The sequence below is a fragment of the Odocoileus virginianus genome, chromosome 2, assembly GCF_023699985.2.
Source record: "Odocoileus virginianus isolate 20LAN1187 ecotype Illinois chromosome 2, Ovbor_1.2, whole genome shotgun sequence".
Lineage (NCBI taxonomy): Eukaryota > Metazoa > Chordata > Mammalia > Artiodactyla > Cervidae > Odocoileus > Odocoileus virginianus.
Genome location: NC_069675.1, coordinates 10,025,311 through 10,037,489, shown reverse-complemented (window position 1 = coordinate 10,037,489; position 12,179 = coordinate 10,025,311). Strand labels below are relative to the sequence as shown.

The 12,179-nt window shown below is 45.1% G+C and overlaps 1 protein-coding gene across 3 annotated transcripts in view; it reads right to left on the bottom strand.

Annotated features, from left to right (window-relative positions):
- The window catches only part of LOC110138681 (retinol dehydrogenase 12-like), an 18,369-nt gene extending 6,190 nt beyond the window's left edge, over positions 1-12,179 (bottom strand). The window contains exons 1-6 of one of the 3 annotated variants that reach the window (XM_020895892.2): positions 11,466-12,179; positions 11,057-11,296; positions 10,473-10,562; positions 6,708-6,896; positions 6,156-6,262; positions 3,050-6,036 (exon numbers count right to left, since the gene is read on the bottom strand). In XM_020895892.2, the coding sequence (XP_020751551.1) occupies positions 5,848-6,036; positions 6,156-6,262; positions 6,708-6,896; positions 10,473-10,562; positions 11,057-11,296; positions 11,466-11,643 (993 nt within the window). In that variant the 5' untranslated portion in view covers positions 11,644-12,179 and the 3' untranslated portion in view covers positions 3,050-5,847. Of the gene's footprint in view, positions 1-3,049; positions 6,037-6,155; positions 6,263-6,707; positions 6,897-10,472; positions 10,563-11,056; positions 11,297-11,465 lie in introns of those variants that run through there. The other 2 variants (XM_020895906.2, XM_020895899.2) reach the window with 2 other exon arrangements.

Below are 12,179 nucleotides of genomic sequence, written 5' to 3'. Positions count from 1 at the left end.
CATGACACAGCCACAACATGACCACGTGTAGCCATGACACAGCCACAACATGACCACGTGTAGCCATGACACAGCCACAACATGACCACGTGCAGCCATGACACAGCCACAACATGACCACATGCAGCCATGACACAGCCACAACATAACCACATGCAGCCATGACACAGCCACAACATGACCACGTGTAGCCATGACACAGCCACAACATGACCACGTGCAGCCATGACACAGCCACAACATGACCACGTGCAGCCATGACACAGCCACAACATAACCACGTGTAGCCATGACACAGCCACAACATAACCACGTGTAGCCATGACACAGCCACAACATGACCATGTGTAGCCATGACACAGCCACAACATAACCGTGTGTAGCCATGACACAGCCACAACATAACCATATGTAGCCATGACACAGCCACACCGTGTGTAGCCATGACACAGCCACAACATAACCGTGTGTAGCCATGACACAGCCATAACATAACCACATGCAGCCATGACACAGCCACAACATGACCACGTGTAGCCATGACACAGCCACAAAATAACCGTGTGTAGCCATGACACAGCCACAACATAACCATGTGTAGCCATGACACAGCCACAACATAACCACATGCAGCCAGGACACAGCCACAACATAACCGTGTGTAGCCATGACACAGCCACAACATAACCACATGCAGCCATGACACAGCCACAACATAACCGTGTGTAGCCATGACACAGCCACAACATAACCACGTGTAGCCATGACACAGCCACAACATAACCACGTGTAGCCATGACACAGCCACAACATAACCACGTGTAGCCATGACACAGCCACAACATAACCACGTGTAGCCATGACACAGCCACAACATGACCGTGTGTAGCCATGACACAGCCACAACATGACCGTGTGTAGCCATGACACAGCCACAACATGACCATATGTAGCCATGACACAGCCACAACATAACCATATGTAGCCATGACACAGCCACAACATGACCGTGTGTAGCCATGACACAGCCACAACATGACCATGTGTAGCCATGACACAGCCACAACATGACCGTGTGTAGCCATGACACAGCCACAACATGACCGTGTGTAGCCATGACACAGCCACAACATGACCGTGTGTAGCCATGACACAGCCACAACATAACCATATGGAGCCATGACACAGCCATAACAGGACCATATGGAGCCATGACAACATAACCATGTGTAGCCATGACACAGCCACAACATGACCATATGTAGCCATGACACAGCCATAACATAACCATATGTAGCCATGACACAGCCACAACATAACCATATGTAGCCATGACACAGCCACAACATAACCATGTGTAGCCATGACACAGCCACAACATAACCATATGTAGCCATGACACAGACACAACATAACCATGTGTAGCCATGACACAGCCACAACAGAACCATGTGTAGCCATGACACAGCCACAACATAACCATATGGAGCCATGACACAGCCATAACAGGACCATATGGAGCCATGACAACATAACCATGTGTAGCCATGACACAGCCACAACATGACCATATGTAGCCATGACACAGCCATAACATAACCATATGTAGCCATGACACAGCCACAACATAACCATGATCCCACTCTAAAGTAGTTTCAGTGCAGTAGCAGCCAGGGCTTCCACGGTGAAGCTCATATAGGTATAACGCACAAAGTAGCCCATGACCCAGTGAGTATCTCATGATGCTCATACAAAGTGCTATAAGTAATCTCAGCTACATAACTGTGCAAAGTCTTTGTTTACAGAACATGGGGCCAGAGAGCATGAGAGAGCTGGGGCAAGAGAGTCTGACTGGAGCCATCTTGTTGAATCTCTCTGCTAAGACTAAGCCCTTTTAAAGGGCTCATCTACTTAGGCTAGGCTTCCCTGGTGGCTAAGATTGTAAAGAATCTGCTTGCAATGCAATAGACCTGAGTTCATTCCCTGGGTTGAAAAGATTCTCTAGAGAAGGAAATGGCAACCTACTCCAGTATTCTTGCCTGGAAAATTCCATGGACAGAGGAGACTGGCAGGCTACAATGGGGTTGCAAAGAGTCAGACATGACTGAGCAACTAACACACCCAAAATAAGGTCCCCTTTGATTATCTCAAAATCAACAGGTTACTTGAGTCTTTTACTGGCCAACCTATTTAAAAATTTTACCCAGGCCCCTTATCATGACACTCCTTTTCTTTCTTGCTTCACTTATGTCCATAGCACTCATTGCTGTTGCTTCTGTTCAGTCACCCAGTTGTGTCCAACTCTTTGGGTCCTCATGGACTGCAGCATACCAGGTCTCCCGGTCCATCACCATCTCCTGGAGTTTGCCCAAGTTCATGTCCATTGCATTGGTGATGCCATCGAGCCATCTCATCCTCTGATGCCCTCTTCTCCTTCTTCCCTCAAAATTTCCCAGAATCACAGACTTTTCCAATGAGTTGGCTATTCACATCAGATGACCAAAATACTGGAGCTTCAGCATCAGTCCTTCCAAAGAATATTCAGGGTTGATTTCCCTTAAGATTGACTGATTTGATCTCACACCACAGTTTGAAGGCATCAATACTTTGGTGCTCTGCCCTCTTCATGGTCCAGTTCTCACAACTCTACATGACCACTGGGAAGACCACAGCCTTGACTATATGAACCTTTGTTGACAGAGTAATGTCTCTGCTTTTTAACACACTGTCTCTGTTTATCATAGCTTTTCTGCCAAGAAGCACTCATATCTATATAATTTTACCACATATTTTTGTTTATTATCTCTCTTACTCCACCGGAATATATACTGCTTGAATTCATGAATGTTTATCTGTTTTACTTATTACTGTAGGACAATAACATATAGAATAATGCCTGGATCAACTGACACTCTGTTAATTCATTTAATGAATAAATGAATGAATGACACAAACTATGGAAAGCTTTGAGGAACTCAAATGTAGAAAGACGTAATAAAAATATGATAGATATGAATATTGTGCAGTCACACACAGCACATACACAAAGCCAAATGGTCACAGACTTTAATTACATCAGTAGATCCCATGTAATCCCTGATATACAACAAAATCACAAGAGTATAATTCCATCATGTTCATGAGATCTGCTCACACCCAGGGAGAAGTGATTATAGAGGATGTGTACACAAGGCAGGAGGGCATGCAGATCTTGGGAGCCAGCTTAGAATTTTGTCTACCACAAACCCTCATGAAAAGAACTTCTAAAGGATGCATGTACTTCAGGGTAGAAGAAAAATAATCCCAGATAGAGGATCTGAGACTCAAGAAAGAAGAATGAACTAAGAAAATACTAGGCATATGAGTAAATCCATATAAATGTCAACTATTTAAAATAACAAAATACCTGATTTGTGAAATTAATTAGATAACAATATAATTAAATATTGGATTATAAAAGCATATGAATCCAAAGAGAATGATTAATGTTAAAGAACATTAAAGACCTCTAAGATCTATGTATTGTTTGAAAGAAGAATAAAGATAAAAAGATAATGTTAAATGCAGGGATGGAACTTCCTTAGTGGTCCAGTGGTTAAGAATCAGCCTTACAATGGAGGGAATATGGGTTTGATCCCTGGTCAGCGAACTAAGACCTCACATGCCTTAGGGCAATTAAGCCTATATGTGGAAAACCACAGACCCCAAAGGCCATAGAGTTAAGATTTTAGGTTTTTAAAATGCAGGGACTTCCCTGGTAGTCCAGTGATTAAGATTCCATGCTCCCATTGGAGGGGGCACAGGTTTGACCCCTGGTGGGGTAACGAAGATCCTGCATTCAGCGTGGCCAATAAAATAAATTTTTTAGACTAATCACTAAAGAACAGAAATAGATTATATATAAGAGGGACTTTTAAAAAGGAAAAACTGGGATTTTTCTGGTTGTCCACTGGTTAAAACTCTGTACTTTCACTGGCAGAGGCTGCAGGTTTGATCCCTGGTAGAGGAAGTAAGATCCATCGTGCAACATGGCCCCCCAAAAAGGAAAAATCATTCCACTGCACTCTAAGATGCTTCCAACCAACCTTCTCTCTGGGTCAGACTTGTATCACGATCTGACAGATCTCTTAGCTTTCTCTCCCCACTTTCTCTCACAGCCACTTCCCCTAGCACGTTTCTTGCACATTTAATCTTAAATTAATTGGTATCTGCTTTTTATATAAGGGCTTCCCTGGTAGCTTAGACAGTAAAGAATTCTCCTGCAATGTAGGAAACCTGGGTTCAGTCCCTGGGTTGGGAAGATCCCATGGAGAAGAGAATGGCAACCCACTCCAGTATTCTTGCCTGGAGAATTCCATGGACAGAGTGGCCTGGTGGACTGTAGTCCATGGGGTCTTAAAGAGTCAGACACAACTGAGCAATTAACACTTTCTTATATAATGTCCCTACACTAACATGAATTCCAAATTCATTCTATAAAATGAATCTATCCATGACAGCAAAGCTAGACAATGGCAGTATAAGTAAGGAAAAGTACAGTACAGGTCAGTCTCATTTATGAATAAATAGTTCCAAACAAAAACATGAGTATACTAAATTTAGCCATGTATACAAAATTATATACTAGTGACTTCACTAGTGGCCCAGTTGGTAAAGAATCTACCTACAGTACAGGAGACCCAGGTTCAGTTCCTGGGTTGGGAAGATCCTCTGGAGAAGGAAATGGCAACCCACTCCAGTAAACTTGCCTGGAGAATTCCATGGATAGAGTATCCGGGCAGGCTACAGTTCACAGGATCGCAAAGAGTCAGACACGACTGTGTAACTAACTTCCACTTTTTTTTCAGACAAAATTAGCACTCTGACAAAGTTGGTTTAAATTCAAGTTTGGTGTTATAGTAGAAAATCAGTTAAGGTCTAGGAAAAAAAATTACGTTTACATTAATTGAAAGAGGAGAAATAAATGTTATTATTCCCAGATGGTGTGATTTTCCACATGCAAAAACCAAAAAAATGTACAGATGACTTATCACAATTAGATAACAATAAAGTTGCTCAATGATATACAATTAATATACAAATTTTAAAATACCATTTGCAATAGCATAAAAAGTAAGGTATCTGAAATTAAATATAGTAAAACTTGTGTAAGATCTTTATTCAAAATTTAAAAGATTTAGATAGATAAAAGTACACACTGCTCATGTTTAGAACTCATTGTCATAAAAACTTTAATCCTCCCAAGTAGATACATACACATACAGGCTTTGTGTATGTGAAATTGGAAAAGCTTATTTCAAAATTCATTTCGATTTTGAAAGAAACAATGGTCTCTCACCCTCAGAATTCACTATCTTTATTGCAGGACTCAGCACTCAGGAGCAGCTGGCTTGATAGCAAGGTGGAAGGGTTACCTGTAGGCTCAGTCACAATACTGTGGAGTTGGAGTGCGGCCAGCAGGACATGGCACACATCTTGATCCAGGGGACACAGTGTGGCGCTGCCTCTCCCAAGGCCAGGAACCAAGGGCGATGGGTAGAAGTGCTCCCTCTTACTGGCACGTCTAATACTCACTGAAAGGGGTCTTACTCCCTGTCCCTACAATGTGGGACTCAGTAGGTTTGGAGATCCCAGTGCCTAAGACATGAATACTTCTATCAGACAGCTAGCAATAAAGTAGAAGCTGAAACTGTCCCCTGGCTGATCTGAGGTCTCACGTCCTTGAACCAACAGGGAGAGGGAGTGGTCACTCTACTAGACAAAAGAGATTGATCCTTGGAGCTGGCAGACAGAAGGCATGAGGGAGTCAGAGGGAGGGTGGCTAGTTAGGGCCTGGGTCACAGAAGATCAGTCCACCTTGTCTAGGTTTGTTAGTCGGACTGAGGTATTCCAGAGGCTTTGGGCCACGTGAGGATCCTGAGCAGCTTCCGGGGGAAGAGTTATCACACAGGAACTGCTAAAATGTTTTCCAGAAACGCCGTCCAGCTCCTTTGCTAAGCTCAGGTAGAGGACTGGGACCGCGCCTTGCTTGCTATCCTGCAGAGACACCGCGGAAGTGGAAGAGTGACGCCAGGCAAGCTCTGACTCACCGGGACGCCGCTCGGCAGAGCCCTGACCCACCCCCTTCAGGCAGCGCCAGCTTCTCCACCACGCACCTTAAAGAAGAAGCTGAGGAGCCAGAAGAGGATGCGATATGACCAGGAGAAGTGCTTCATGATCTTCGTGTACACAACACCTGGGTCCACAGAGTTCACAGTCACACCTGAGGAGCATAGTGCACGGTGAAGTGAGAGGAGGGTGGTGGGAAGGGAGGGCTAAGTGTGGTTCTGTGGTCAGGCAGAGGCGACCAGAGACCTGGGGGTGCTGCCAGAGAAGTCCGTGTTTCGTAGCTTACATGAATGGCAATACCCAAGCCAGTAAGGAGATAGAAGGATTAGAAAGCATTGGGTGATCTTGAGGGGGAATATGATGGATGGTTTTGGAGGAGAGGGACGCTGTGGATGATGAGAAAGTTGGAAAAGAATGAAAAGGAGGTAGGAAGATGGGGTTGAGTGAGATACTGGGTGCACAGATGATAAATGGAGGAGATTAACAGCTGGCTTGGGGATATTGGGAGTATTTTAAGTCCAGAATATGGTGGAATGAGATGGGAAGGGTTGGGAGGTAGTGTTGGGAGTGGAAGAGTAGGGAGTGTCAGTGGCAGTTACCTGTCCCTTGAAGTCTCTGGGCAAGCTTCCCAGTGAACGAGGCCAAAAGCAGCTTGCTGCAATCATAGTTCTGGTTGAAGGCCAAAGGTCTCCCGGCCCCTACCAGATGATCCTCATCAATGTACCCATGTGATTGCCGGAAGGAGGATACATTCACCACCCGGGCTGACCCTGCCCGCTGAAGGGCCCCTAGGTGGAGAGAAGACCACATACCTTTAATCCAAGTCATGGAGTCAACACCCATGCCCACTGCCCAGCCTGCTTCTCCACGAGACTACAGGAGAGCAGGGTCCATCCCAGGCTTTCAGAAGACAGTCAGTGGGCCCTGTGCATAGTATAATGTGAACTGTGACTGTTTTCATTAGCTGCTTTCCTAATGTTCTCCTTGTTTTATTTTAGTGTGGTTTCTTTTTTTTTTTTTGCCTAAAGTAAAAGTGGAGTTGTCCCTTTTCTGCCACTTACCAGCTGAAGCTAATTAATCCTTGTTTATATTTTTATTTTGCTGATGGCTAAGAATGGGGAGGAGAGGCTGGAAATGCTGTGAAAATTGTCTTTCACACAGTCATACATTCATTCACTCACTTATTCATCCCACAAATATTCACTGCACCCTTGAATTATGGCAGACACCATGCTAGGTACTAAAGACATATGGGTGCTAGGTTTAGGGGAAAAGAAATATGTGCAGAGATGCTTGGGAAAGAGTTTTATTAAAAATTTTTTTTAATTAAAAAAAATTTTGGAATTTATCTTCCAAAAGAATGAAAGTAAAATTACTATCAATAGAAGAGGTGTAAGCAAATCTCTGGGGGGGGAAAAAAAGAGTTTCCTAACTATACAAAAAAAAAGTCTGAATTATATAAAGTATAAAAAATTATAGTTATCACATATGAGTTTACTTATTGTTTCAAAATACTAAAACTATTTTGAGCCCTCCATTTAAATGAAGAAACACAAATGAAAAATTGAGTGGAGGTATTCAGCCATAATTTGCCAAAGAGAAAATTATTCTTAAAGACCACAGTTGAACTCCAGACTTGCAAACATAGTGATGTAAAGACCAAAGGGACTCACAACCTAGTTGGACAGTGATCTTCATGCAACAGCACCTGCACAGGAACAGAGCTATTTGCAGCGGCTCAGGTGGTGGTATTGGTTTAGTCGCTAAGTCGTGTCCGACTCCGCGACCGCATGGACTGCCTGCCAGGCTTCTCTGTCCATGGGATTCTCCAGGCAAGAATCCTGGAGTGGGTTGCCATTCCCTTCTCCAGGGGATCTTCCCAACCCAGGAATTAAACCCAGGTCTCCTGCACTGTAGGCAAATTCTTTATCAACTGAGCTATGTGGTAAATGGGGACACCTCGTGGGAGGCAGAGGTGTCAGGACAGGATCCACAGCGTGAGTGGTATCTGCGCTGAGTGCTGGAAGCTGAATTAAGTTAGCCAGGCTAAAAGGATGGGAAAGGATATTCCAAATAGAGGGAAACACATGTGCAAATTACAGCCAGGATTTAGAAGACAGAGTGTGGCCTAAGAGAGAAAAAAATTTAACTAAAGATGAGGGTGTGGGTTTGGGAAAGGCCAAGGCGAGGCTCTGTCTGCAGGAGGTTTTTTAAGTGGAGATAAACAGCTTAGTCCAATACTTTGGCCACCTGATGCGAACAGTTGACTCATTGGAAAAGACCCTGATGCTGGGAGGGATTGGGGGCAGGAGGAGAAGGGGACGACAGAGGATGAGATGGCTGGATGGCATCACCGACTCGATGGACATGAATTTGAGTAAACTCTGGGAGTTGATGATGGACAGGGAGGCCTGGAATGCTGTGATTCATGGGGTCGCAGAGTTGGACACGACTGAGCGACTGAATTGAACTGAACTGAACTGACACAGCTTAGTTACTTTATAAAGGTCAGAATACCTTCCAAGAATTTGAACCAAGAAAGTGATATAATGAAAGGTGATTTCTTAGAAGACACAGAAGGGAGAATATATTAGACAGAGGAGATAGGAGAGAATGAAACAGACCAGGACCATAAGGTCCTTGCCCCTCCTCCATGCCCCATGTCCTCTGCCTGCCTTTTGTCTATAGAAAACTTTAATCAAAGAATAAGTTTAATCAGAAAAGTGAAAAACACTGAAACAAAGGAAAACATCTAAAGAGACTAAATAATAGTAATTTAGTTATTAAGCATAGTCAAGGACCTTTAGTTCTTTCTCAAGGGTTATAGATAATATTTTGAGCCATATCCTGTGAGCTGTCTTATAGATACCAAAATATCAGGTGGAAAAGTTAACTACATGGTGACTAGACTCTACCCAGGACATGAAAACTGACCACAAAGAAATGGGAACAAACAGACCCTGGAACTGAAGATTAACTCTACCTAAAACAATCAAGATGATGTTAGTCAGACTACTGATGACCAGTTGAAGATGACTGTTAGAGATAAATGTGCTGCTTCCACATGTAATCTCCCCACTACATACACTCTATCAAAGCTCTCACCCCCTTCTTGTCAGGTGGCGGAGTTAGCCTTTGAACAGATGTCCACCATCCTCCCTACCACTAGTCTCCAGAATCTGAAATAAAGCAAACTTTCCTTTCCATCAACCTGGCCTGTTTACTGGCTTTTGAATGGCGAGCAGCAAGACCCCCCCACACACACTTTTCAGTAACAAGAAGACAGTTCAAGAAATTATTACTAAGCAAGACACAGGGTATTATAGCATGTTACAATTTTTGGAAAGGGGAAAAACATATATTAATACATTACAAACCCATAGAGCTTGGCCTTGCTCTTTGTTCACTTTCCAGTCAGGACTAATTTAATTGCCCACTAAAGGGTACATGAGACCTGTCAATAGGAGTTGCCCCCCAGGAAGGGAATGGGCAGCTGATTTTCCAGGAGAGGAGGAGAGTTTTTCTTTTCTTTCTTTTTCCATATACCCTTTTGTACTTTGGACATATATTCATTACCTGACCAAAAAATTAATTTTCTTTTAAAGAGGCTGTTAGAGGGCTTCCTAGATGGCTCAGTGGTAAAGAATCTGCCTGCCAGTACAGGAGACACGAGTTCAATCCCTGATCCAGGAGGATCCCACATGCCACAGAGCAGCTGGGCCCATGCACCACGACCGCTGAGCCCCAGCACAGTTGAGCTGTAACTACTGAGCCCGCATACCAGAACTACTGAAGCCCACGCACCCTAGAGCCTGTGCCCCACGAAAAGAGAGGCCACTGCAATGAGAAGCCTGTGCAGGGCAGCTAGAGAAAGCCCATGCAGCAAGGAAGACCCAGCACAGCCAAAAATAAATAAATAAAATTATAAAGAGGCTATTAGACAATCCAGAGAAAATGTTAGGGAGAATGTGCCTGCTGCTTAACTCCTCCCTTCCCTAGGAGAACACAGCCTCCTTAAACCTAGTAGCCTGATGCCACCTTCAAGAAGCTTTTGTTGAGATGACTGACTCTACCAGTCTGGCTAGAACTCAGACCTGAGATGACTGACTCTACTGGTCTGGCTAGAACTCAGACCTGAGGGAAAGAGAAGTGTGGTGTAGATCTTATATCCTCTTGCTGGTTGTATTGATATCTGGGGGCTAACTGATTCCGTTATGAGAAGTAAAAATGTATTGGGTCATTACTCAGCATGCATCTGGGTGCCAAGGGAAAGGAGATGACCATGATAGACAGTAAGCCATGAAAATGCTAGAGGAATGGAAAAGCAGGGGTCACACAGAAGGTAAGTACCCATCCTTCCTTACCTTGGAGCAGATTTGTGAGCAGAAAGGGCCCAGTGTAGTTGGTAGCAAAGGTGAGATCAAGGCCCTCTGGGGTAAGTGTTGCAGGGAATCCTGAGAGAGATGAAAACATAGGTGGTGGGTGATGGAGTGAGAATCCTGAGGGAGACAGAGTCTGGGGAGGATATATTGGGTTCAATAGAAATGCCCTGGTGGCTCAGACAGTAAAGAATCCACCTGCAAGGCGGGGGACCTGGGTTGGATCCCTTGTTTGGGAAGATCCCCTGGAGGAGGGCATGGTAACCACTCCAGTATTCTTGCCTACAGAGTTCCACGGGCAGACGAGCCTGGTGGGCTACAGTCCGTGGGGTCACGAAGAGTCGGACACGACTGAGTGACTAAACCCAGCACAGGAACACCACAGGAGCACGGATGTGTTGAGATGGGGCAATGATGTTTGAGACTATAATTTAGGTTTTTCAGGATAGTGTCTGAACTAGAAACTTTCCATGGAATGTACAGGTTAGGCTTGAAAGATGCCTGTTTTGAGGTCCCTGAGAAATGAAACTCTGGAAATGTGTTTAGGGGAAGCAAGTCAAGGTACATACCACAGACTGCAGCATTGTTAACCAACAGATGAATCTCAGGACACTCCTGCAGCAGGCGCTGAGCAAAGCACCGGATGGAGGCCATAGAGCTCAAGTCCACCTCACCAAGTAGGAGACGGCTGCTCTTAGATGCTGCTTGTATCTCGGCCAGGGCTTGCTGTCCACGCTCTCGGCTACGGCAGGCCAGGATCACACGGGCCCCGCGGCGGGCCAGCTCCTGGGACACAGCCTTCCCAATGCCTGTGGGAGGGCAGCTTCAGATTATACTAGTCTGGGGAGTGACTAGAGGCCAATGGAGCAAGTAGGGCGGGAAACAAGGGTTCTGACAGTAGGAGCTGGTCCTGCTCTCTGCCCTCCCTGATGGGGCAGTTGGAGGCTGTGGTTGTGGCAGGCCAGGAGGAACACTCACCACTGTTGGCCCCAGTCACCACTGCTGTCTTCCCAGTCAAATCCGTGGAGCAGTGCTGGAGGTCCCAGATATAAAACTTATGCCAGATCTGCACACTTAGTCTAAGCAGGAGGACCAGAATGAGGAGGACAGAGCCAGCACCCCACACTGGGCTGCTGAGTACAGACCACAGCGACATGGCAGAGAAGACTGGCCTGCCACCGGGAAGTGCTGCCCACAGGAGCGGGGCAGTGACTGGTCAAAGCTGAGTAGGACCAGCCAGCAAGTTGGTGTGGAGCATAAAGCACAAAATTTAAGGAGGCACTCACTCTTGGATGTGTTAGAGTATCCCATTTGAACCTGAGAGTGAGTTCCTCCTTAAATCATTTTCACTAGCTATCTGATTGCCTCATTCCAATGCTGGTCCAAGTCAAAGATCAAGAGTCAGAGTTTCCCTTAATCCTGCATAGTCTCAGATTTGTCTCCAAAGGAAACTTGGAATTGCACTCTAAGGTGAATTGATAGAGCTCCAGACTGAAAATCAAATTCCCCATGTCTTGAATCACTCTGTGCTTAAATAGAGCCATCCCCTTCTTCCCCTACTGGAAGGAGATTTTAAGTTCTCCCAACTGAGGCAGATCCCTCTTGCAACCCTTGTGTGCTCCTTTGTGGAAATGGGGATGGTTCTCCAGAATGCCTCTGCTGGAGAGCCACCTTGACCCTAAAGCAGGGTCT